The sequence below is a fragment of the Leuciscus leuciscus genome (genome assembly GCF_965113295.1).
Source record: "Leuciscus leuciscus genome assembly, chromosome: 11".
In the NCBI taxonomy this organism is placed as follows: domain Eukaryota; kingdom Metazoa; phylum Chordata; class Actinopteri; order Cypriniformes; family Leuciscidae; genus Leuciscus; species Leuciscus leuciscus.
This window is the reverse complement of record NC_138735.1, coordinates 19,984,931-20,012,430: the sequence shown is the minus strand read 5'-3', so window position 1 is coordinate 20,012,430 and position 27,500 is coordinate 19,984,931. Positions and strand designations below refer to the sequence as shown.

The 27,500-nt window shown below is 37.2% G+C and overlaps 1 protein-coding gene across 1 annotated transcript in view; it reads left to right on the top strand.

Annotated features, from left to right (window-relative positions):
* The window catches only part of vipr1b (vasoactive intestinal peptide receptor 1b), a 72,978-nt gene that overhangs the window by 36,968 nt on the left and 8,510 nt on the right, over positions 1 to 27,500 (top strand). Inside the window, exons 4-8 of the mRNA XM_082183283.1 lie at positions 8,266 to 8,366; positions 12,372 to 12,469; positions 18,245 to 18,380; positions 27,058 to 27,211; positions 27,348 to 27,408. Of these exons, the coding sequence (XP_082039409.1) occupies positions 8,266 to 8,366; positions 12,372 to 12,469; positions 18,245 to 18,380; positions 27,058 to 27,211; positions 27,348 to 27,408 (550 nt within the window). The remainder of the gene's footprint in view (positions 1 to 8,265; positions 8,367 to 12,371; positions 12,470 to 18,244; positions 18,381 to 27,057; positions 27,212 to 27,347; positions 27,409 to 27,500) is intronic.

The following is a 27,500-nucleotide window of genomic DNA, read 5'->3' as shown; positions in this document are numbered from 1 at the left end:
ACATCATTGTTATGTCTAGATGGAGGTCACTGCCTGTCGGGGCAGGCATAGGTGGTCTTTGTGCCTAGGTTTGATGCATTTAAGCTGTTTTTGCTGGCATTTGTTCCTTTTGGAGAGAAAAAAAGCTAGATATATATAAAAAAATGTTTTTAAGTGTGTTTCCATTTGAGTGCTCTATTGTATGCCTCTATTCTGTTTTCATTTTGCAGTGTTAAAGGGGTCATTGGATGCAAAATTTACTTTTATATGGTGTTTGAGCAACCATTGAGGAATTTTAACCAAAGTATGATACAAACTTTACATGAAGACCCTACAGAATCATACAAACTTGGCATCCGATGACCCATTTAAGAAACCTTAATTTTTTTATTTTTTTATTCAGTGTTCACATAATAAGCGCATTGAAATAAAAAGACACAGGAACTCATGCACCTAAAGTCTTTTTAATTCAAGCCTGAGTAAAATTGGTTGGCTTGTTGTTTTGGATCAATATGTGACATTGTTACACAGGATCTGCTATGAATTCACTGAGGATGAATAAAGTGGCCTTCCTCCTGAAGTATACATCATATTTTTCAAAGTCTGTGGACCATGAGACAATTCTCTCTCTAAATGCATTATTGTAGTGGGATACCCACATCTAGTAATACCCCCCTTATTCTTATATAAAATGCTCTTAATTTTGTTATTGATTATGGTATATAATCCAAGGTAAATTCTCTCATTATCAATTGAATTTTCAATAGTGTAATAGCAGTTCAGCTGTTTTCAAAGTACTACAGTTTTTCCAGTAACAAGCTTTTTTTGTGTGTTGTAAGAAAAAATGAAGTGGACGTCGAAGATCTCAAAAATGAAGTTTATTACAGCATAGCAGTGGCAAGGTACACCAAGCACCTTGGATTCAGCGGAGTCACACAGAATGAATCTCATCCTCTCAGCTCAAACATTTATCCTCTATTTCGTTTGGCTTCCCCCTCTACATGTAAATCAAGCTCTGTTTTTAAGTGTAATTTAAGAATAACAGATTCGTCTTCCCTCTCAACATGAGGCTGAAACTCTGTCTTAAATGTAAATTGAGGATCTTTCCTCTGTGCCCACATCTTTGATGTTCTGTGAAATCAGAACAGCAAAAGGTTAAGGTGATAAGATCTATCTGTAGTGGTCACATCTTTGATCTTCTGTTAAAATAGAACGGGTTAAATGTTAAGGTGACAAGCTATTTGAAGTCCCTGTAATCAAGATGGTTATTGGTTGCCCTCTGTGATACTATTTACATATTACTGAGATTGGATGTAATTGTCTCTATATGATAATTAAGCTCTTTTAAGTGAAGGAACATTTTGATATATATATATATATTGGAGTGGAAGTTGTTGGGAACAGACCATAATTTCTTATAGACCCCCCTTTGATGCTCTTGGCCCAAAGTAGCATCACAACCACTCTCTTTTCGTAGATAACACCTCCCGAACCTGGTGGGCAGGTGCCCCAGTGGCGGCGTAGCCCTGGCTTAGGTTGTTCCCATCTATGGCCATCAGAGAATCTTACCCGTCTTCGGGATCTACGCCTCCTGCACACTGAGTTATGGCTCTACTTCACTTGAGCAAAGTTATCATAGTTTGTGATAATGAAATGTTTTTTTTTTTTTTTGTGTTTTATACGAGGTAACCAAGAACCATCATATCCACTTGGAACATTCAATATTGATCATGGAATTATCTATAATCTTACGTTTCAGCATGGAACACATACAGCATAACATAATGCACTGACCGATAATAAGAAAGATACATACACATACAGCCGTTTTAAAGGTTACATTCCAAATTAAACTAGAATAGGCCATATCTCCATCATGCATTTGTTTTGCAAAAATCTTGTCTTTCTTCAAGGCCTTGTTGGGCTCTCACAGTGGTGTTCACATCAGTGATGTTTTGATAACTCAAATAATCAACAATCAATAGACAATATAGTGAGTGTGTGTGTGTGTGTGTGTGTGTGTGTGTGTGTGTGTGTGTGTGTGTGTGTGTGTGTGTGTGTGTGTGTGTGTGTGTGTGTGTGTGTGTGTGTGTGTGTGTGTGTGTGTGTGTGTGTCATTTTGTGTCCATTTTCTCAGTGTGGACATCCTTTATCCACTTGTTTTCCCTCTGTGGAAAGACTGTTGTCCATAGTCTCAGAAATGGTTTGTTTCTGAAATCTCCTTTTCTTTCTCTTCTCATTGTCCATTCTTTTTCCACTTGGAGCGCAAGTCCTTCTAGAAGAAGCAGTCTCTGGTGTTGTTCAAGTCTGTGCCTCTTCATCAGTTCCTTCCATCCCATGGTGGGTCTCAGGGTTTCTAGGTCTTTTAGGCCTGGAGTTCTGGATCTTGCAGGTCTGGAAATCTCTATTCTTTTCTTTTTCTTGAGAAAATCCCCCTGGCTCCACTTCCTTCTCGTCCTTCAAACGACCAGATCACCTTTCTCCAGGAGGTTACAAATTTCAGGCAAACATCTCGATGCTTATATCTGAAACTATAATCAAAAGAAGAGGTTGCCCCCCTTTCCCCCACAAGCATCTTTTCACATTCAAACATCAAAGTCACAGAAGTTTCATCTCAAAACATGTTAAAAATTATTTCTAAACATAATGTATTTAAAACATTTATTATACATTACAACTACATATCAATGCTAATATAACATGTTTCATAAATCATAAAGAATCACCCTCCTTTTGATAGTAAACCTTTTTCTACAATGTGTTACTATCATAAAACTAATTCTAATTTGCATCAGCATTTGCTTGTGACTGAGCTACAGTCATGTTGCTGGTGCAGTGATATGTTTGACAAGGTGTGAATGACTTCTTTATTTCCTTCCAACAGTGCCAACTGGGTTTCTAAATTGCCTATTTTCTTAAGCAAACCACTATAGCCCATCTTTCTTTTGTGTGAAAAGTGACACTGTCTTGCCTTGTGTCCCATCTTTCCACAAGCAAAACAAACAACTTCCTGATCTTCCTTTCTTTTCTCCAAACAGTGCCTTGCAATGTGACCATCCTTTCCACATGCATGACAGACAAAGCTTTGAAGAGGTCTCTCACTGTCTTGACAATGTCTAGCAATGTGACCAGCTTTTCCACATGCATAGCAAAGAATAACACCTTCTGAATTTATTCTTGCAAATCTCCTTGGTCTATGATGGAAACCATTAGACAATGTAGAACATTCTCTCTCGCCAAAGGCAGCAACTGGATGTCTAGATTTGGCAGCTTTCATTTGACTATTTGCATTAGCATTATTGTTGTAAAACTGTGTCATTTTAGCAATAATGTCATTATATTCAGAGAGTGGTGTCACTAGCATTGTCACAGCAGACCGGGTGAGTGGGTCACATTTGTTAATCAAGGCAGACTTGAAACTGACATCATTCTTAGTAATATCAGGATTGCCACTGAAAGTCTTAAATGTCTCCAATAATCGTTCTGAGAATGCTGCTGGGTGTTCCCCTTTTCTCATTTGCATCTCAGATATCCTATCCCAATTAACTGACATCACACCTAGGACATCCAGCAGTGCCTGTTTCCTCTCTGACTTAGTAGCAGTTCTGTTCTTCACTTTCTGAGTTAATGCTCCAGACAAAGTGTCAGGCAAACACATTCTTAGCAAAACGCATGCATCACCATCTGTAAAATTGTAAACTTCAGCATATTCCTCCAAGTTTTTCAGAAAATCTAATGCATCTTGTTTGGCAGGATCAAATTTACCAATATTCTTGATCACAGTTTCTAGTTCAGTTGGATTAAATCCTCGGACTATGGTAGAAGTCATTGGTTCTTCCCTTCCTTCTCTAGCACGCATAGTCGTAGTAGCATGGACTGGTGCCATGGGAAATCTGACTCTACAGTCAGAGTATTGGCTATTTAATGACTGAGAAACTTTTTCCAAACCCTCAGTCCTGTCTTCCTGTAAATCTGGCATTTCTGGAACTGGGTTACACAACGTGACACCTAACAATGTCTTACTAGGGTTTTTCTCAGTTGTGCCATTCTTTATCATAAACTGACAAGCCGCCTTCGCCTCCTCCAAATTGTTGGACAATGTTTCCACAGATGATTTAAGCATACTATTGTTAGTTCTCAGAAGTACAATCTCATTCTGCATCTTTACCTTTTCTTCTTTCCATATCGTTTCACTAGCCTGGTAATTTTTTGTAGAAATTACCCCAACACTGAGTCGCTCATTTTCAGCCTCTAACTCATCTACTCTCCTCCTAGTTACTTTGTATGAAGCAAAAAGTGCTTGAAGCGCATTAGCAATTTTCCCATTTTTGTTCTTAGGCATTTTGGGATCATTTTCAAACTTAGAGATAGCCCACTTGTACGGTTTATCAACAATATTCTCTATTCCGTCAAACATTCCCTGAGAACCGTGTTTAGCGATGTATTTAACAATAATTTCTTCCATTTTCAAAAGTCTTATCGGGCTTTTTAAAATATCTCGTGATCTAATCAGATTCACAAAATCTGATTTAAATGACTACACATTATCTAGTTCCTTTAAGATATCCGTTAGTCTAATTATTCACAGCTCCAGTACTTCGGACACAAATGATCAAAATAGCCACACTACCTGAGGCTTCTAAACTTAACCACAGTCACAATCCATTGGTCCTTAAATTTCGTTACGCAAAACAGTTAAGAAATGCAACACTGTCACAGTACGTCGGACAAAACCACACTATGTCTGGTTTTATGTTATATTCTTAAAACAGCTTGCTTATCAGTACTTCGGGTTCAAACTATATTTATGAATTTTAAAACAATGCCACAGTACGTCGGGCAAAACCACACTGCTTCGGGTTCTTTGTTTTAAACTTCACAAAGTCACGGCACACCAGACTCACTAGTCTAGCCTATGCTATAACACACAATAGTTGTGAAATAATTCTGTGACCACACTGCGTCGGGTCTATTCAATTACTTTAGAATTTCCTCAGAATTATTACAACTTCACAATCGGTTTCAAGTACGTTAGAAACATACACATTTGTTTTAGAAACAACCAATCTAATATAACTCTGCCACCACTTCGGGTTTATTCAATTACTTTAGAATCTTAACAGAATTATAAGAGACCAACACCAAATTTCAGTTACTTTAGAAACTTTACACTTAAGCACTTTGTTTCAATTACTTTAGAAACAATACAAGTCTGCTACCACACTGCTTCGGGCTTATTCAGTTACGTTAGAATCTTTAACAAAAATGTACGGAATAGGCTTAAAACTCCTCCTGCTAATACTGAATAAACCAAATTTGATCTCTTCTGTCCTTAATTTTTCTTTTCTAGATTTTTTTTTTTTTTTAAACCGAGGAATTCCTTGACAAAAACAGCATAAATGAAAGAAAACAGCTTTTTCTTACCTTTTCCCTTTTTTGTTGGAAATCCGTCGACTCCTGGCTGGCTCGCCAATGTAAGAAAAAATGAAGTGGACGTCGAAGATCTCAAAAATGAAGTTTATTACAGCATAGCAGTGGCAAGGTACACCAAGCACCTTGGATTCAGCGGAGTCACACAGAATGAATCTCATCCTCTCAGCTCAAACATTTATCCTCTATTTCGTTTGGCTTCCCCCTCTACATGTAAATCAAGCTCTGTTTTTAAGTGTAATTTAAGAATAACAGATTCGTCTTCCCTCTCAACATGAGGCTGAAACTCTGTCTTAAATGTAAATTGAGGATCTTTCCTCTGTCCCCACATCTTTGATGTTCTGTGAAATCAGAACAGCAAAAGGTTAAGGTGATAAGATCTATCTGTAGTGGTCACATCTTTGATCTTCTGTTAAAATAGAACGGGTTAAATGTTAAGGTGACAAGCTATTTGAAGTCCCTGTAATCAAGATGGTTATTGGTTGCCCTCTGTGATACTATTTACATATTACTGAGATTGGATGTAATTGTCTCTATATGATAACTAAGCTCTTTTAAGTGAAGGAACATTTTGATATATATATATATATTGGAGTGGAAGTTGTTGGGAACAGACCATAATTTCTTATAGAGTGCAATATGTACTGTAGCATTGGTAAGTCTGATTCATTTATGTTGTCAAGTGTAAAAGGAACCGTCTTAAATCAATTAGCTATCCAATCAGTAGAAACACATGAAGTGATCAGGTGTAAAAAGGCCCATATAAATATATAAAAGGCCCAGTTTTGTGAATTGGTTCATCTTAAACTGTTCTCTCTCTCATATGTTGCATTGGAAAGCCTGACTCATTCTTGTGAATTGGTAGTGTTGAATGATTCATGTAAATGAACAGATTTAAAAAATAATTCACAAATTTAAATACCTATAATACTATGTACTGTTTTTTAATTGGTTGTGTAAATTAGGATGTTTTTGTTGTATTAAGTAAAAATTCACCAGTATAAGTTTTAATCTGTCAAACTGTCAGGGTAATTTTTGTGACAGCAAAAAGTGGCTCTGTTGAAATTACAAAAAATATTTAAATTTTGTAATGTGTTAATGAAGTGCACGATGTAGGAAATACTATAACTACCAGTCTTTAATATCACACTTAGGAAATTACAGGAGAACTCAGGAGAATCAGCTAACACAACCACTTATCTCAAAGACAGAAGAAATGAGGAGAAATCATGGCTTGAATACAGTTGTAATCGAAATTATTCAACACCCATTGCAAATCAGGTTTATTGGCAACATTTACAGACTTTGAGCTGTTTGCAGTGAACAAATCAAACAAAAGTAATTGAAATAGCTCAACATGTTTCAAGTAGTTTCTCCAAATTTTACTTAAAATGCAACTTTTAATGACTTCTGCAGTCTCAAAATTATTCATGGCAAGCATCTTTAGTGCTTAGTAGAACACCCTTTTGCTGTTATGACTTGCTACAAACGAGATGTATAACCAGACACCAGCTTCTGGCAGCGCTTCTGAAGAATCTTAGCTCTAAAGAAAAGTTACAGTTTTGCTTCATTGCTTCACAGAACAGAATCCCAAAACTTCTGTGGCTTATTTATATGATTTTGAGCAAATTGGAGCCGACTTTTCTTGTGCTTTTGGATCAGTAGTGGTGTACATCTTGGAGTTCTAGCATGGAAACCACATGCGTTTAGTACGCGCCTTACTATGCAAGCTGAAACCTCCGTGCCTGTTGCCACCAAGTCTTGCTGTAGGTCTTTTGCAGTCACTCAAGGGGTTTTCTGAACCTGCCTTCTCAGAAATCTGGTTGATAGCTTCCTTTTTCTGACCCGTCCAGGTAGTGTAACCACTGTTCTATTAAACTTTGAACTTGTGAAATATGTGTCCAACGGTGTTTCTAGGAACATTTATTGCCTTCGTTATCTTTTTGTATCCTGTTCCTTGGTTGTGAAGGGCGATGAAACTTACTTTTGAAACTCTTTACTTTTTGGACCATTCTTTTGACTTAACTTAACACTCAACAAACCAAGCCAGTTCAGATATTTCATATGGACTCACTTGAAACATTTGTTGTGTTGAGCTATTTCAATTACTTTTGTTTGATTTTTTCTCATTTCAAACAGCTGAAAGTCTGTAAATTTGGCCAATAAACCTGCTTTGAAATTGGGGTTGAATACTATTGATTACAACTGTACATGGGGAGTAATGAGGGAACTGAACAGAATGATTAACTAATGAGTTACCAAGGAAATAAACTACGAACTCAGGCAGGCTTAAACAGAACATACACGTTACATTTCATTTATAAATTTCCCTTAAGTAACTTCAATGTAATTTGCAAATTCTGTTCATAACTTATAATGTAGCTAACTATCATTTTGACTGTAGTTTAACTACTTAAAAAAGTGATTACAAAGTAGCTTTCCCAACGCTGCATAAATCTTATGACCTAAAAAATGTTGTTTTTCTTTCCCAAGCATCTCAATAATTCATTGTTCAAATTTGTATACAGCATAGATCAAAACAATACGCTCACTGAATCACAGTGCTCAGTAGGGTCTCATTGCGTATTGATCTGATACAGAGTTTTGCATTCAGTGTGCCACTGTGCAGTGAGAAGTGCCAAGAAACACCTCAGCGAGAGGGGTGACGTGGCCCCGCATTTCTCTGCTTTATTCCAGAAAGCCATTTAACTTTGTGTGGACTCACTCCAGGGCGCCAGCTCTCAGGGCTCACTTTGTTTCAGTTAAAATCAAAAGAGTAATAAACAGATGCAACTTCTAAATAGAGCAGCTAGCATGTGTATCTTGAGGTTAATGACCTTTACATTTCTCACACAGGTAACCTCTCAAAGACTTGCACTGCTGATGGCTGGACTGAAATGGACCCGATGGAAATCGCAGTGTATTGTGGCTATAATCTGAATGGCACTGTTGACGATGTGAGTAAAAATTGTTTCTCTGTTCGGCGACGGCGAGTAATTGTTTCTCACGGGGATGTAGGATCATTTTAACATTTACAGGACAGGGGCTTTTCAGTGATTTTTATTGCTGTCCAAGTTTTTTTCTCCAACCATCTTCGTAAAAATTTGTGGCCGAATTACCTACTGTTTTTCTGAATTTTAAATGCCATCCGAACTCTGAATCCACATTTCTGAGTTTACAAGAAGGGATTAATTCAAAAGTCATTGTCTAAATCCTTTTTGGCCACTGCAAAGCGGGATAACCATTGCACTTCACATTTTAAATATGGACTCTTTTATTACTGAAATACTGGAAAATGTTTACAAGAATTATATTACTACACCACTCTAATACAGTGAATGGGAGCTGTTAAGAAGACAAAGAAATAAGAGAACAAAATCATGTGATCTTTTGAGACTATTTCTAACTATCTCTAAACTAAGTACAGTATATCTGCTAATTTCCACATTTTTAAAATGACATCCATCAGTTTGAGAGATAAAATGCTAGACAGAAAACTATTTAAACCATAGCATGTTCCTATTTTTAAACAGGATATTTAAATAATCAAATAATAAATAAGATAATTTTTCTATTGTTAAATTAAATATGAATTTATTAATTGTCCAAGCAATAACAGAAATGTTGTTTACAGCTGACGATTACATGACTGACCACGTAAGCAGCACATTCATGGGTTCGTAGTATCACAGAACTTTCTCCCCACTGTGAATAAATCGACATCTTTACATGCAAAGGTACATGTCAGCAGCCATGTCACCCTGTAGCCCAAGACTGGTTGCCCACTGAAGCTAAGCAGGTCTGAGCCTGGTTAGTACCTGGATGGGAGACCTCCTGAGAAAAACCAGGTTGCTGCTGGAAGAGGTGTTAGTGAGGCCAGCAGGGGGGTGCTCACCCTGTGGTCTGTGTGGGTCCTAATGCCCCAGTATAGTGACGGGGACACTATACTGTCAAAGAGCACCGTCCTTCGGATGAGACGTTAAACCGAGGTCCTGACTCTCTGTGGTCATTAAAAATTCCAGGATGTCTTTCGAAAGAGTAGGGGTGTAACCCCGGCATCCTGGCCAAATTTGCCCAGTGGCCTCTGTCCATCATGGCCTCCTAATCATCCCCATATACCGATTGGCTTCATCACTGTCTCCTCTCCACCAGTAAGCTGGTGTGTGGTGAGCGTTCTGGTGCAATATGGCTGCCGTCGCATCATCCAAGTGGATGCTGCACATTGGTGGTGGTTGAGGAGATTCCCCCCTTCTATGTAAAGCGCTTTGAGTGCCGAGAAAAGCGCTATATAAATGTAATGAATTATTATACATAGGTACATGCAAATGTATTTTTTAGAAGTTCCAATGAGAAACAATTATCATCCGAATAGGGCTAAAGTAGTTTACTATCACTTAAGGTAAATGGGAGACTTTAGAGAGCATCATACGTACATGCAAAATATCTTAGAGCATTTATGTCAAACTAGTGTTTTCAACTCCACTGGCATTATACAACACTGAAATGCTCAGACTCTTGACGTTTTGGACTTTTAGCCCACACAAAACGATCATTCTCATGTCAAATTGAGTGTCCCTCACCCCAAATAACCCAAGCTTTAATGTTCACCTTTTTTCAGTCAACCTCTTAGCCTCCTTTTCCAGCCTGCCTTTTATTGCCTAGTGCAAACTAAGTCCAAACATAATAGTTCCTTTAGTGATGCACATCGGTGTCAACCCTTGGAGGCATTTGTAAACATACAAATAAGCCATCGCTGAAGTTATTATATAACATGAAAAGCACTGATGTTTTGAGCAGAGTATAGTTAAGTGAAGAGCAAATGACCTTTGCCCTTTGATGAAAGCTTTCCCAGCATGTTTTTGCATCAACAGGATGGGTAATCAGCACGTTCGGTCTTCAGACCCACCGGGAATATGTGGGCATGGGACTTAAAAGGAATTTTGTGTTCTTGTTGATGAGCGACTGATGCTCCTTGTTGCTATGTTTAGGTTTTTAGATTCAACTTTGATCAAAGACAATAGAGGGGGTTATTTAAAATATGCAGGTGTATTGGAGAGACAGCATCAGGGGCGGTTTCTTCATTAGGGCGATTGGGCGACGCACCACCAAAGTGTGAAAGGGACTTTTTCAATCACATTCGCATTCAGCCACAGAGTTATGCTAGCCATCACTGTTGTTCTGCCTCTGGATACAGTCCAAACAGCGTCAAGTCACGTTCTGTGGAGTACGGCCTCTTTTTGGGCGATTTCACTCTGACCGAAAATCGCCCAGAGTGTTCGCCATTAGATGGCGATGAAACACCAAAGAGTATAGAAGCCCAAGAGGCGAAACTCTGTTGTGTTATGGGTAACAGTCTGTAGATGGCGCTGCGGAGGCGCGTCCGCCATTATGGACTGAAAGCTGCTGAAATCGTTAGCGCCAGCCAATGGCAAAATCAATGCCTCTTCTCTCACAAAAAGAAAAAAATACAAAAAAACGTCTCATACACAAATGCACACACAATAGATGGTGGTGTCTGATTAATTACTGAGATCTTGGCACCACTTCCATTTTAGTACTGTTTATAGTTCATGTGTGCACTTGCTAGATTGCACATCTTTTTTGTAGCCTACCGTTCCGCCTGTAATAGGACATTCATAGATTGTTTTTATTCTTGCCATTGAAACGTTCACTGTGTGCACTTTCACTGAAGATGTTGAAAAAACCAGTTGTTAATATTTTTGTGATATTCTATGTAAAAGATTAACTGTCTTTAGAAATGTTCATTTATAATTTTATTTATTTATTTTTCCAAATCATATGGTGATGTTCACTAATTTCAAAATCAACATTTGAATAAATATCTTATTACTGTGTGTCTGCATATATATTATTTCATGAATTTCTGTTATTCATATAACAAGGAAAATGCATAATAGAACATAAATATTGATAGATTAAAGGTTTGCAGTAATTTTATAATTGTATCTTTGCAAACCGTAAGTGGTAGGCTAATGAAGCCGATTCGGTGGGGGACATACCCTTACGAAAATGTACTATAGGAATCTTATAGTATTTTGGGACAAAATATTATAGTAATCTTATAGGAATATGAGCCGCTATAGTATTTCTATAGTAGTCTTATAGTCCTTCTATAGTAATATTTTGTCCCAAAATACTATTTTCCTAAGGGTAATTAGGCCATGCATAAAACACATAAACGTAACATTTTCTGTCATTTAATGTCGGTCATCCTCATTTATGTATTTTAAATTGTTTTCATATTTAGATATGACGGCCAGAAAAAATTTAGTTATGTTAAGTTTTTGTTATGTTAAGTTGGTTCAGTGCCATTGACTCCCATTATTTTTCGGCGTTTTCCTTCAGTTTTCAGTCCATAATGGCGGCCGCGCCGTCACGTCATGGGGGCAACTGTTGCTATGGAGCGTTCTATTGAGTTTCGCCTCTTGGGCTTCTATACTCTTTGGAAACACTATAAACTGAACATGTAATACGCATGTGCATGACATCATCGTCTTCAGAGATTCACATTTTCGTTGTTTACACGGAGACCATTTTCAAAAACTTGCACTTTGAAACCCGTTTTCAAAAGTTTGCATTTTCAGGCACCAAAAACGCCGTTGTCGTTTAAAAGAACGGCCAGCATCTAATATGCTGAGTTGGTGCTCAAAAAACGGATTATTATCAATGTTGAAAACAGTTGCGCTGCTTAATAGTTTTGTGAAAAAACCATAAATAGAGTACTTTGATGAATAGAACGTTTAAAAGAACAGCATTTATTTTAAATAGAATGTTTTTGTAACATTATAAAAGTCTTTACTTGGATCAATTTAATGCATACTAGTCTTGCTAAATATAAGTATTCATTTCCTTTAAAAAAATTGAATGGTAGTGTAATTTGAGCAGACATGGCTGTTTAAAGTGCTGTTTAGTGAACACACATTCTTTCTTTTCTTTTGCAGGATAGTTTCTTCAGGTCAATAAAGATTGGCTACACCATTGGACACAGTGTTTCTCTCATTTCTCTCACTACTGCCATTGTAATACTTTGTATATTCAGGTAAGAATTTCTACATTTGTCGAAACTATGCTAACATGTAGGTCTAGGGGTGGGTTATGTTTAGCCGATTATGTTCGTCTGCCAAAACAATGTGGTTACACTTTATTTTAAGTTGTCCTTATTACAGTGTAATTATACATTTAAGTACTGAGTAATATTAATTAACTATATGTACTTACTATAGGGTTAAGAATAGGGTTTTGGTTTAGGGTTAGTACCAATGTATCATGTATCAATTTTGATTAAGCTAACAGGCTTTAAACACAGAAAACAGTGTTTCATGCATGGTTAAAGCCAAACCTAAATGCACCATGCGGTGTCATGGAGCGAGTGACTGAATCGCTGAAGCTGTCGAGGATTAAACAGCGAGCAACATGCTTCCGTTGTGAGACTTCAGTGATTGATCTGGCTCACTAGAGACAGAACGCCCAGCTAATGACAAGAGATAAGAGCTTTCTTACATGTATTTTCCAACACACATTTCATCTAGGCCAAAGAAGACTCTTCACCATCAGAGAATCATTTCAGTGCAGTGTTCATAAATAAACCCAGCAGTGATACTTTGAACCACAAACTCAATTTAATTTAAAACCATTTAAGCGGCACCAAGTTAGCGTTCAAATCACTTAAGCAACATTATTTGTGTATGAATTAAACATTACAGTTGTAGTGGATTAGAATAATAATGATGCTGTTTGGATGATGGATGATTCATTTTTGACATGGCAAATTACTGTGACATGCTCATTACAGTGACTGCCATGGATGTATCTCGTTCATAATAAGGTGATCAGATTTCTGAAATGGAAACCAGGGACATTTCCTAGTTCAGTTGTCAAAATACTATCACTGAATTATCAGTTCTACATTATGAATTAACTCCCCGGAGCGCACATACTATAAACGTCACATCCGGCACATTTGTTTTTCACACAAAGTCCTTTGCATAAAAATCAGTCTACAGGCTTTCTACAGACAAGTCATGGAATGTCTCATTCTTTATGTTTTGTTAGAAGCTGTTCACACATTGGGAATAAAAAAACGAGTAATACATGAAAATTTATATATATAGCCGCTTTAAAATATTCACTACTGTTAGGCAACCAACAGGCTATTGGTAAGGCTTATTTACACTGTATATGCAGGATGTTTAGAACTTGCTATAAAATGGGGACATTTTTGGGGACAGGACTCATAAAACCAGGACTCCGTCTAGTCCGCGTCTGATAAACCTAGTAAGAAGCTGACCTATAAAAATGCACAAGTTCTGCTGTAAACAGTCATAAACGGATACTTTCAGCAACTCACAGCACAGTTATTACAGCGTCAATCCTCCTTGGAGCATCCTGGGGTTAAGTGCTTTGCTCAAGGGCACAAATATGATAGTTCACGGCGTTCTTCTTCTGATTACCGACCCGATGTTTAACCACCACAACCCACCCTTAATGCTGTCATTCCCATCAGTAATAAGGTTCATGTGTATCACAAGTATGGCAGAGCAGTAAAGCTGCTCATGTTCAGCTCTGGAGCAAAGTAATCAGTCCTAATCCCATCTCTTAACACTATCTGCACTCGAGCTGCAGGCTTTAGCAGTCTTAACTGAGACTATATCAGTCTGGTGAGGGATTTCAGGGACTGACAGGGGCTGAAGACCTGATCACACCTCAGGTTATTATTGCCGGTTTGAACACTTGCTCCCACTCCATTGAGTGACTCAGGTCACAAGTTGTCATTGGTTGGTGGAAACACAGTCTGTGGTCTAATTAAATTGTTCCTTTACCAAGAAACACTTGGTAAAAAAAAGTTTTGTGGGGTCTAAACCTGTCAGTTGTATAATGCAAGGTTATCCTGCAGATGGCCACACACTAGAGACACAACATAGACCCATGTGTCTGTAAAATCGTGCTGATAGTGTCAGATCACAGCATGTGAAATGAGCAAACCAGAGACATCATGCCTGCGTGTGAGTGCTAGGTTAAAGGAAACACACTGATTTGACCTTTAACTCAAATGAATGTAAAGTTACAGTATAGTCAGTTAGGGAGAACTGCAATGTTATGCAATGAAATACTGCGACTTGTATAAAAACCAACGCTTCATCACTGGTTCACATGCGTTTTTGAATCTTTATTTTAATGTTATTGTCCATACACTGTAAAAAAATCTTTTTTTATTTTACTAAACTAAACATAAGTTATCCAATTGATTAGTCCAATGTATTTGGACTAAACTTTTGGACAAAACTCAAAAAAGCCCATGAAAAAAAGAGATTTTTACAATGTAGGAACCTTATCAAATATCCAAACCTGGGACTGGATGCTGTAGACCACAAAAGCGAGATTCATTGATTTCGACCTGCTGCAATGTATAATATGTTTGGCCCATCTCAGCAGGCTTTTGCCACAGGAACAAAACAATTGGATTTCATGGAGTAATCAATAGTAACTTTTTCCACACATTATTTAGAATTCATCTTACTGGACACCTAATTGTAACAAATTGAAGTAAGACATCACCAATGACAAATTTAAATCCAATAGCACAAGTCACAAACCAGACAAAAGACAAATTCAAGGAAATTCAATATAAACAGACTCTTCACTGATGAAGTTGGTTGACAAAAGAAAGACACTTTACGATAAGGTTTCATAAACTACTGTTTTACTGTTTAACTCATTCACTAACTACATATTAGTTAACATGAAATAACAATACTTCTATTACATTTAATCTTAATCTATTTATCAATCTTGGTTAATCTCAGGATTTACTAATACATTTATTACAATGTATTAATTTATTAATACTAGTTAAAAATAGGGGTGGTGGCGCAATGGATAAGACACATGCCTTTGGTGTGAGAGACCCGGGTTCGAATCCACTGTGAGACACCAATGTGTCCCTGAGCAAGACACTTAACCCCTAGTTGCTCCAGAGGCGTGCGACCTCTGACATATATAGCAATTGTAAGTCGCTTTGGATAGAAGCGTCAGCTAAATGAATAAAATGTAAATGTAAAATGTAAAAATGTAAAATGTAAAAAGTTATATCTGTTAACGTTGCAGTTAATGCTCTGAACTAACATGAACATTAACATTTGCATTAACTAACATTAAAGATACATTCTGTAACTTTTCTGGGTTAAAAATGATCCAAAATAGATTTTTGAGCAAGTACATAACCAGCCAGTGTTCAAAACTATCTGCTTGCTTTAGTTCGATTCAAAACGGTAAGCTTGTAATAATGTTTTTAATTCCAGTGGTACTGGTGGATTTCCGCGGGACATTCAAGCATGTCTTTGCGTCATACGTCACATCTGTCACATAAAGAAGGAGTCTCGGCTAGTAGGCTATATTGCGTGTGAGGATGTTGGAGGTGGAAATTTATATCCTTTTCTCACAGCACTTGATATAAACTTATCAATTTGATGGCGGATCCAGAAAGGTTCAAATGACAATCACCAGTGACAACTGGAGATTCACCCGTTGTATAATGAAAAAGACTTCGGACTTTGGGGTGGCTATGGAAAAAAAGAGATGTTGTTAACATTAACAATTTGAGAACAAAATATAATTTGCATGGTTTGACGTGATATGATAAGCAGTCGTTAGATTTAATCAGCGTGGTTTACTTCAATGCTTTTTTCCCCTTAGTTGGTCAGAACAAAAGTGGATGTTACATTTTCCAGTGAAAATTCTTATGTTGGTCATATTTCCAAAAAGTAGAATCTGTGATTCCGAATGACACAACCTACATAAAGTTGATGATTCCGCGAATAGCTGCAATTGCAGATTTCGAACAGAGATGACGACAAAGAGGAAAAACTACAGACTGCAGCTTTAAGAAATGCAGTAAATACATATTGTGCATGGTTAGTTCATGTTAACAAATGAGACCTTAAAGTGTTACCGAAAGACTTGATCCAATAAGCTTAATAATAATAAGCTATTGAAAAACATGTTTACTCTAAGACCACTTGTGGTGAGATAATGACATTACATATGTGACAATAGTTTATGGACATTTTTAAAGGGGTGGTATAATGCCCTTTTTCACGTAAAATAAGTCTTTGATGTTCCAAAAGTGTGTATGTGAAGTTTTAGCTCAAAATACCCCACAGATTTTTTTATATAGCATGTTAAAATGGTCACTTTTTGAGGGTGAGCAAAAACACACCGTTTCTGTGTCTGTCCCTTCAAATGCAAATGAGCTGCTGCTCCCAGCACAGGGGGTGGAGCTTCAACAGTTTTTGTCATTTTACCTCACACAAACATGCACTGAAAATTTCAAAAACGTTTAGCCTTTTATGTTCAAACCGGAGTCAGACAAAGATGGAGAGACTCAAGAAGAAGTGGCAACATGTAGAATGCAACAGGACATTTCTGAATGGTTAGTTGATGAATTTATGTAGCTTATTGTTTAGCATATTCTGTCATGATAATCTATAAATCGCGTTCCCAGGGTAGGGGTTTATGTAAATTCTAGAGTTGGTGATGTCACTAACCCGGGAGGAATGTCGTGTAGTCCCTGGGATAATATTTGCATGTAGAGACAAAAATCTTGAATTTAAAACAGAATCTGCATTGTGTTGTGTATTTAGCTTTGTGAGAAGTACATTACTCTTGAAAGTTTGAGGTCAGTTCGATTTTTTCTTTTAACAGAAATTACTACTTCAACAAGTATGCTTTAAATTGATCAAAAGTCGTTACAAAACTTTCTGTTTTAAATATATTTTGTTCGGTTGAACTTTCTATTCATCAAAGAATCCTGAAGAAAATGCATTGTTTATTAAGCAGCACAAATGTTTTCAACATTGGCAATAAGAAGAAATGTTTCTTGAGCACCAAATCAGCATATTAGAATGATTTCTGAAGGATCACGTGACTGAAGACTGGAAATTTTAATAATATTCCACAATATTATCGTTTTTTATCAAATACATATTATTTCGTTCATACTCATGAGTGACAATGGGATTTAAATTGTTCTGATAGGGAACCCAGCAATCATTTTGCAAATTGATCAAGTGATGCAAAAATGTAATTCTAGCAACATCAAATGTATTGTTATAAGCTAACAGTATTTACAGCATGACAGCTTTGTAGATGTGTCAGTATTTGAGAGTACGACTGTAACATACTATACAATATTTATCTTTTCTTTGCACCAGAGGCAGAAAGAACCCAGTGTTTAAACAAAGTGTCAGCTATTTTACAAGTGTGTGTGGTATAGACAATATAAACAAACAACAACAAAAAAATTTCAGGGTGTTCTGGGATATTAGATTGTCTATGCAGGTCTTAATGTACTCTTAAAAGAATTGCTCCCCCATAAAATCAATATTTTGTCATCATTTACTCACTCTTGTATTCCTCCAAACCCATATGACTTACTTTGTTCCATAGTGTAGATGCATTGTGGTTAGTATTTTGACTGCGCGCCATAGCTTGATAATATTAAATGAGCATGTTGGACATTAAATGAGCAGCTATAACCTTGAATTTTAAATCAGATTTTGTGAATTCCCATGTTTACGGTAAGTAGAAATGTGTGTGAAATGGACAACACAATGCAACAAATTACCTTTTTAACAAACCCCTTTCAAGGACCAGAAAGCTCAATTAGGATTTCATTTGTAGTGTAATTAGCTGTCATTTTTTCCCGTTATTAGTTCCAAGGATGGGATGTAATTAGGGGGCAGGGGACTTCTCAATCAGGCTTAACATATTTTAGATTCAGTAAGTGTGGCTGATTGCATTCCTTGTATTCCCTCAGGAAACTACACTGCACGCGTAACTACATCCACATGCACCTGTTCGTGTCCTTCATTTTGAAAGCCGTTGCTGTCTTCGTCAAAGATGCGGTGCTGTATGATGTTGTTCAAGAGTCTGACAACTGCTCCACTGGCTCTGTAAGTTCATTATTGCACAGTCTGTTTATTTATTTTCTCATGGATCCCTCAGCAGTCTGTAATAGTTTTTATTAGCAAACTGTGTGAGATCCACACACAGCAAACCAAGTATTCATCTAGAATTGTTAGTAATCAGGGTAAATATAGTCTATCCCAGCTGATCACGTTTACATTTTTTTTATACTCTCGGGTCTCGTGGTGTGTTAACAGAAGTGTCTTGGGCCTCTCGACTGTTATGTCTGCTACTAAACATCCGTGGGCATAACTTCACACTCGCTGCTGAATTTATTGCTGTTGGTGACCTCTGTTTGAACCAGCTTGGCAAAATGCTTGTTCCAGTCATTCTGGATGGCGCATACTCCCACTGTTATTGTTGTAGCCCCTCAAGCCAATTCAATTTCACAGATTTTCCTTTCAAAACTGCAAAATAACAAGATATGATGTGAAGTTTGGTGATTTTTTACACTGACACCATAGGGTATTTCTTGTGTGCTAGTTTTACACTGCTGTGCTGACAAGCCTATGTTAAATGGCTTGCTAGTGTCCCACTAAGCTTCTTGTCTAGTTTAACCAGTAACATTTCCAGAAGCTCCACCAGGACCAAAGTTAGTTGACTAACCTCATCAGCTAGGTTTAGCTTAAACCAACAACCAACATAAATTTGTGAAAACAGATAAAAGAGGGGCAGTGACAAAATAAAATAATAATAAAAAAAATAAAAAACAGGTAAAAGAACAGTAACAAAATTCAAATCAGATCATTCAAGTAAAACAGCAAACCTAGTAAAAATAGTAAAAAGCAGGTAAAAGAGTGACAGTGGCAAAATTTAAATTAGGCCATGCAAGTAAAACAGCTAAATTATTAAAACTAGTATAAAGCAAGTTAAAGAGTGACAGTGACTAAGGCTATGTTTACACGGAAACGATCTGAAGAAAAAACGCAAAAGTGGCGTTGCGTTATCACTTTTTATTCTGCGTTTAGACGAGCGTTATGGGGGGGGGGGGGGCAAGCGTAATCTGCGTGCATATGGTGACGCAAAAGTGTGTGAAATTCGATTGAGTATGCACTCCAGGCGGCTAGGTGGCAATGTGAAGCACTGCCACACAACAACACCAAGTCCACGCGCCTGCGTACAACCAGAGCCCGTCTACGGAGAGCCTTGGCACTTCCTATTAGCCCCATTGTATCGATCTTGGTTGCAGTTCCATTAGAATTCCACTGGAGGTGATCGCGGGCGAGTGCAGACTGAATGGGAGTCTATGGGGCTAGACGGCTAAATGTGTCTCTTTCACCCGATTGCCGTTGAGAAATCTCAGATTTTATTGTAGGTTTTGCAAGTTCAACATGGGTTATAGGTCGAAAGTTGAATGAACGAGTACTTATTTCTTTTCGATTTCTTACAGGTTGAGTTGTTGTTGCCCATAACACGCTAGCATTCTGCTAATGACGTCAGCATTCTGACGTCATTGACATTTTAAAAGACTTTTTAAACCAAATAAGTGACTCTAAAAAATCTAACACCCAGCAATGTGTAATTTCTTTGCATCTCCTTTCGAATACAACATTCAAATTACTAGACAAAAAATTATATCCTGAGAAAAGTGGATTTTGAGGGTTTTTCGCCATAGACCTCCATTCATTCTGCACTCGCCTGCGAGCGCCCCCGCATGGACAGAGACGTGTTACTGCAGCCAGTCCAGAAACCGGAAGTAAGCAGAGAGTGCCAATTCTCTTCCTATTAGACATTCTCTGGTACAACCTTCCTTCTACTTCTCTCCCTAGTAGACTTTTGCATTTTTACCAGAGAATGTCTAATAGGAAGAGAATTGGCACTCTCTGCTTACTTCCGGTTTCTGGACTGGCTGCAGTAACACGTCTCTTTCCATTCAGTCTGCACTCGCCCGCGATCACCTCCAGTGGAATTCTAATGGAACTGCAACCAAGATCGATACAATGGGGCTAATAGGAAGTGCCAAGGCTCTCCGTAGACGGGCTCTGTTTTTACCCTTTAGACGGGAACGCGACGGTGGAGCGTTTTTAAGATTTCCACTCTGGAGGGTGGATTCACTTTTTTGCGTTTTTAAGCCCCAAAAACGTCGTCGCCGTCTAAACGGAAGGCACATCTGATCAAATATTGTTACGTTTTCACCCGCGAGCGTTGTCGTGTAAACAGCCCCTAAATTAACATTAGACCATGCAAGTAAAACAGCAAAAGTAGCAAAAAATCAGGTAAAAGTGGAACAGTGTCAAAATTAAATAGATCAGTCAAGTAAAAATAGTACAAAGCATGTAAAAGAGTGTCAGTGACAAAATTAAAATTAGACCATGCAAGTAAAACAGCAAAAGTAGTAAAAAAGCAGATACAAGAGTGTCAAAATTAAAATTAGACCATGCCAGTAAAAATAGTAAAAAGCATGTAAAAGAGTGTCAGTGCCCAAATTAAAAACAGACCATAAGTAAAACAGCAAAAGTAGTAAAAATAGTAAAAAGCAGGTAAAAGCGTGTCCGTGACCAAATTAAAATTGGACCATGCAAGGAAAACAGCAAAGGTAGTAAAAAAAAAAAAAAAGCAGGTAAAAGAGTGACAGTGACTAAATTAAAATTAGACCATGCAAGTAAAACAGCAAAACTGGTCAAATAAATGTTGCCTATTTCCACCTAGACCTGCACCAGACCAGCCTAAACCAATCTGGAGCAATTCATGCTGGTTTTAGCTGTTTAGTTGAATAATCTAAAAAAATGAGTTGAATCAGGTTTACAATATTTAGCATTGTCGTGGCAATCATTATCGCCTGACTGCTAGTAATAGTGAAGGACGTTTTCTGAGATGACTCAGCTGTTGAGTTGACTATCGATTGAACTTGACAAAGGAGCATACACCTCTCAATGAAAACGTGGCTCCTTATCACAGTGTGTGGAGTGAGTTTGCTTCTAAAGTGATGTGTCCTGCTGTAACACGTGTCCAGTTTGCAGATCTGGTGTCTTTCAATGTCTGCAGTTTGAGCAGAAATTTACAATAGATCAAGGCCGTTTGTGAAATCTTCAGAAGTTTAATACTCTTTCAAACTGAGCATTTGACTCCTCAGATTTTTAAGGCAAGTGGATTTTAAATGCAACTTCCAAAAATATTATTTGCATCTTTAAAAATACTTTTTTGTATGATTGTTAGTAAAAAAAAAAAAAAGTCTGAAATGGTCTGAAACACTGTGACAGAAAGGATGCACATGTTTAAATGTGGACAGTCCAAATCGAGTCGCTCTTTTCACAGGTCGCTCCAGGCTTATATTACTTTTTTCTGTGGAACAAAATGTCAAATGCAAATGTCTATGATAACTATTTCTACCTCAGAATTTGCATAAAAAAAAGTCACAAAACGTCTACCATATTATTATTTTAGGGCCAAAAAATAGCCATCTCTTGACATAAATTGGAAAAGCCACATCTGTATGTACGAAAATTCATAGTGATCACTGGCTTTCATCTCTCTCTTTTAAAGACTTTCTGCACACAAAATATAACTAATCTACTGTGGAATCAGAGAATATTCACAGCTAGGTTATGTGTCAAGCTGCCTTATTAACGTTATTCTCACCTTTAAATAACAGTAGGCCCATGGGGAATGGCAGAATGACTGATTGACAGAAAATAGTGTTATGAAAAGTATTAGTCGCAGTGGTTTTATGCATGATACATAATAAATGCATTATAAAAGGCAGTTGAGAGGTTCAGCTCAGCAGAAGGTGTTTGTTAGCTATTTGTGTGGTTGAGCCTGCGGCGAAAGCTTTCTATCTATTTCAGGGAGCGCGTGCCCTGAGCAAGAGGTTGCGGCTCTCAGAGTAATTTGGGATGATATGTGTGCATTAGAACTACGAGCTGGATCCATTCATCCTGCGCTGCCTCATTTTGCAAGCCCAAAAGGAGAAAGCATCATTCAGAGCCTTCTGCTGTCTAAACTGTCGATTGCTTCATCCACCCAATTTTTTTTCTTCTGCCTGTAAGGCATGCACTCTCATTTTGAGAGTGTTGCAGAGAGGAACAGAGTTTAAAATGTGTGAATCTTTATATGATCTCAGATCACAGAGCTCAAAGACCTATTTTTAGAAAGACTGAGAGTTTTATTGTTATGTTTAAAACGACATATTTTCAAAATCAAGGTGGGTGTCTGAACCAGACCTGTCAATCTTTTGGACCTGTTATATTTTTGGTGATGTAAAACGATGTTTCCAAAATGAAAGTATGTATGTATTTCAAAATAAGAGTATTTAGTTTGTAGGAAGTTAACTTTTTAACTAAATTAACAAAAATGCTGCCTAGAACACCTTGGATAGAAAACACAATACAAATCAAATTATTTTTCTTGAACACACTACTGTTAGTACAAAGGTTTGAGGTTGGTAAGATTTTTAAATGTTTTTGAAAGAAGTCTCTTACTCTCACCAAGTCAACATTTATTTGATCAAAAATACAGTAAAACAGTAATATTGTGAAATATTATTACCATTTAAAATGTAATTTATTCCTGTGATGTCAAAGCTGAATCATTACTTCAGTATTCAGTGTCACACGATCTTTCAGAAATCATTCTAATATGTTATTTTGGTGCTTAAGAAACATTTCTTATTCTTATTAGCAATGTTGAAAACAGTTTTGTTGCTTAATATTTTTGTGGAAACGGTGATACTTTTTTTCAGGATTCTTTGATCAATAAAGATGATCGGAACAGCATTTATTTGAAATAGATATCTTTTGTAACGTTATAAATGACTTTACTGTCACTTTTGATAAATTTAATGCATCCTTGCTGAATGTTGTCTTTAAAAAAATACATCTTACCCCAAACTTTTGAATAATAGTGTATGTACATTGCAAGGAAAGAAAAATTAATGAAATGAAATTTCTTACTTTGAAATTCTTTCTTTCACTCATCCTTTTCGACTCCAATTTGAAACTCACCTGAACTAACCATGTTGCACATCCTTAGTTTATTGTAGTTTCATTGATATGAACATCACAGTTCATTAACTGTCAGGGTTCTGTCACTTCAGTTTATTTATTTTTGTTTTGGTGATGCGGAGCATGGTGTTCAGATCCCAGCACTTCTGTCTAGTTCGGTTTTGGTTCAGTGTTTGGGTTTGGACATTGCCTGGTTTATATTTCAATTGGCCAGGGGTTCTTGTGTTGTCTTGTTCTGTATAGCACGACGCTTGTATTTTTCATTGGTTTGCATGTTGTCATGTTTTGTGCGGGCACACAGTCAGTGCTCTCATTGGCTGCGTGTTCGTGTCATGTTTTGTTTGAGCACATGGCTAGTGATTGTTTTCACTGTTTTCACTGGCTCTTGTTTTTGTCATGTTTTGTGTGAGTACCTGGCTTGTCATGTTTGTTTCTATGTGCCATGTGTTCTCCTGTCTTCTCTTAACCCTTTCACGCGTAAGTTTAAAATATTCTAACTGACCCCCAGAGTGAGTTTTTTGAAGGCGACCATTATTTTAGAACATTCCCCCTTAATGTTTCCATGGCGACGCGTCACGCTTGTCACGTGATACACTGCAGCCACAATAACACTGTATGATAGATGTATCGCTTTTATATTATTTTTCCTTTTTTATTCAAAATATTCACAACTTGCTTACCATTTCAATAACTATCTGATATTCCGATTCTCAAATACGTTTAAGTGAGTGTGTTTTGTCTTTTAAAAACCTTTACAAATAATCTTGATCTTGATCTATAACGTGAGATGGGCGCCGCCATGTTTGTTTGAGAGTCCTGTCAGTTGGATTTACAGCATGAAGTTTCTCCCAAAATCCATGTAAGAAAGTGGCCGGTGAACTGGGAAAAGAATAGAGTAAATTTTTTAGTACTTGTGCCGCGTTCCAGGCAACCTGTAACCCGTGTTTTTCCAACTCGTAACTGGGAGTACATCGATCTAGTACGAGTTCACGGGTGGGAAGTCACGGGTTTGACTGCCGTTCCAGTGCACTTTCACGGGTATAAGGTTGGAAAAACACGGGTTACAGGTTGCCTGGAACGATGTACTCCCAGTTACGAGTTGGAAAAACACGGGTTACAGGTTGCCTGGAACGATGTACTCCCAGTTACGAGTTGGAAAAACACGGTTTACAGGTTGCCTGGAACGTGGCATTACACTATGTGTATCTGCTATGAATAACACACATCGGCAAATTATATTTGAATATATTGTTATTGCTGCTTCCATAGACATCAGTGTGTATTTTAAAAACTCCAAATGTATTGTTTTACTAGTGATTATGTCTATTTAAATGCCTGAAACCTAAATTAAACATTATGTGTTTGAAAACACTGCAAACAGTTGTGATATATGACAAGTGCTGAGCGCGTCCGTCTCTGGCTCAGCGCCAGCCAACACACGAAAGCACAGTTTGAATCTGGCAGTTACGTCACTGTTCATTCTAAATCCCACTGTCCCACGGACCGTACTCTCAGGGGCACAGTAATAATAATCCCATATATGGGACCGTACCGCTCAAAAGGTAAACCCCCACCCTTGTTACCTGATTATTGGTTTATTTGCCTCACCTGCTCTCCCTCATTACCCTCCTCATTTCCTCTCCTATTTATTCTCCTTGGCTGCATCCGAAATCGCATTCTTCCCTTCTATATAGGCGAAAAACAGTTCCCAGATGACCTACTACTTCCGGCAAGATTCTGAAGTGTGCATACGATGGCAGTGAAACGACACTGATAGGTCATTTGATAATGACAACATGGCGAATGTAGTACGTCCAGATTACATTCATACTATATAGAACATACTTTTTTAGCATTCGTGAAGTAATTACGTATTCAAAATAAGTCCCTACTCGAGAGAGTATGCGATTTGGGATGCAGCCATTGTGTTTGCAGTCAGTGAGCCAGTTCGTTGTCAATAATCAAAGCATTCATGTCGTGTCCTGCTCCCTGCCTTTATCCTTCTGCTCTGCCCTGGTGGTTTTGTTGATATTGAAGACTCAGAAGTTAGGAGTCCTTATTAATTAATTCTGCTCTTGAGCTTGAGGACATGGCATTTTCAGCATGATGCGGTATCTTTTCTTTTTTCTTTTTGCCTTCAACCACTTACACCCTCCTGTCTGATTTCATTCCATTGTGTTTGTCTCACAGTTATTTGTTTATAGTCTTCCTGCAGTCTGCCTGCCATGTCTCGCTGTCCTCATGCAACAAACTCCTCTCTACCTCCCACCGGTTCTGCCCAAACAGAACCACTGCTTTCATGAAAGCCTATTAGCAAGTGAGAGGAACCCAAAAAGGGGAGCACTATCTAGGAAAATACATGACATAAATAATTACCTACATCGATTAGGGTTTGTGAGAAATTACAAATGTATATAGGCCTATTTTTTCCCCTGTGCAAATTTTTACTAACTTATCAAAAACTTCCTTTACTTTGAACTTCTTAAATGTGCATAACATATTTAAACGTATATTAAATATATATTTTTTTTTTTGACATGCATTCATGCTTTAAATCAGATAAACAGATGTAATCTCATTTTGTATCTATATTTATAGGAGGAAAATAATCAAAGTGGCTGTTTAAATTAGATTAGTTACGAGAGTAACTTGTTTTGTTTTGGGGGGGTCGTTATCTTTATGAGGAAAAAAAATACAATTGCAAAAGAACATTTTAAATAAAAATAAAAAATCCTTTAATTTGAATATCAGCCAGTTGCATGTCTCCATTCCTCTTTATAATACAAACTGGGTTTCTACCCTAAAATGATTTTTTTTTTTTTTTTTTTACCCTGAATTGAACTTTCACTGTCAATGCTTTTCTTTGTAAATAAATATATTGTAAATGTAAATTGTTCTTGTTACATTCTTTTAAAATTTTTCATTATGCTTACAATTGCATTGGCCTTGTCGAGCTCAATAAGTTTCCAGAACTCTGTTATGAGAAAAAAATAAGTGCATCCATTTCTTAGTATTATAATACTGCTATTGGAATATTGATAAATACAGTAGTGTGGTGTAATACAATTTGCTAATTAAGGCTATCAGACATTTATAAACCAAATAATAAACCAACAATCAGATGTTGTTTGCTTTAGCTACACTCCTAATAAATTAAGGTTCTTTATTGACATCTGTGGTTTCATGAAGAACCTTTAACATCCACTAAACCTTTCCATTACACAAAAGGTTTTTTATAGTGAAGAAAGGTTAAAAAAAGGTTAGATTTTTAAAATGTTCTTCACACACAAAAAAAGGTTATTTTAATTACTGTTCAATAAAGGGTTCTTTGGGGAACCAAAAATGTTTTTTTTTCTGTGCAACGCTACGAAAACCCCATTTTGGATCCTTTTTTTCCATATCTGCTTTGATATGGAATTTGTTCAATTTGTTCAATCTGCTTTGTTTCAATTTATTTTAATTTGCCAGTAAAGTTTATCACTCAATGGTAGTACTTTATGTATGATTGGGAAGCTATTGAATGAAGAGTGGATTTCTTTATAACGAGATATCTGAAATGATCATTGTGACATACGCATATTCAGTAGTTGCACTGCAGCTCGGACGTTTTACAATTTGTTGTTATCATCGTGGTAAATATCAGGGTGCACCTAAAAGATGAGCACTCAAGGGTGTGAATGACTTCTTCAAAGCCATTTTCTTTTTTTTTTTTTTGGATTTTCAGGTTGGCTGCAAAGCTGTGATTGTCTTTTTCCAGTATTGCATTATGGCAAGCTTCTTCTGGCTCCTAGTGGAAGGTCTGTATCTTCATGCTCTGTTGGCCGTCTCCTTCTTCTCAGAGAGGAAGTACTTCTGGTGGTACATTCTGATTGGTTGGGGTAGGTTTTACAGTATTTGTGTGCATCTTTATTAAAGTTTTTACTCACCCTTTTGTTAACCTTTGACATACTGATTATGTCAGAAAGCCATTTAAAGCGACTGACTGAATTTACACTCTATTTTATCTCGCTGCAGGAGGCCCAGCGATTTTCATCACGGCTTGGAGCTTTGCCAAGGCTTACTTCAAAGATGAGGGGTAAGATAAACACATCAGTCAAAGGCTTAAATGATTTTATGTAAAAATCAAGACAAAAATGTATACATGACATTTCTATGCCGGTTTTTTTT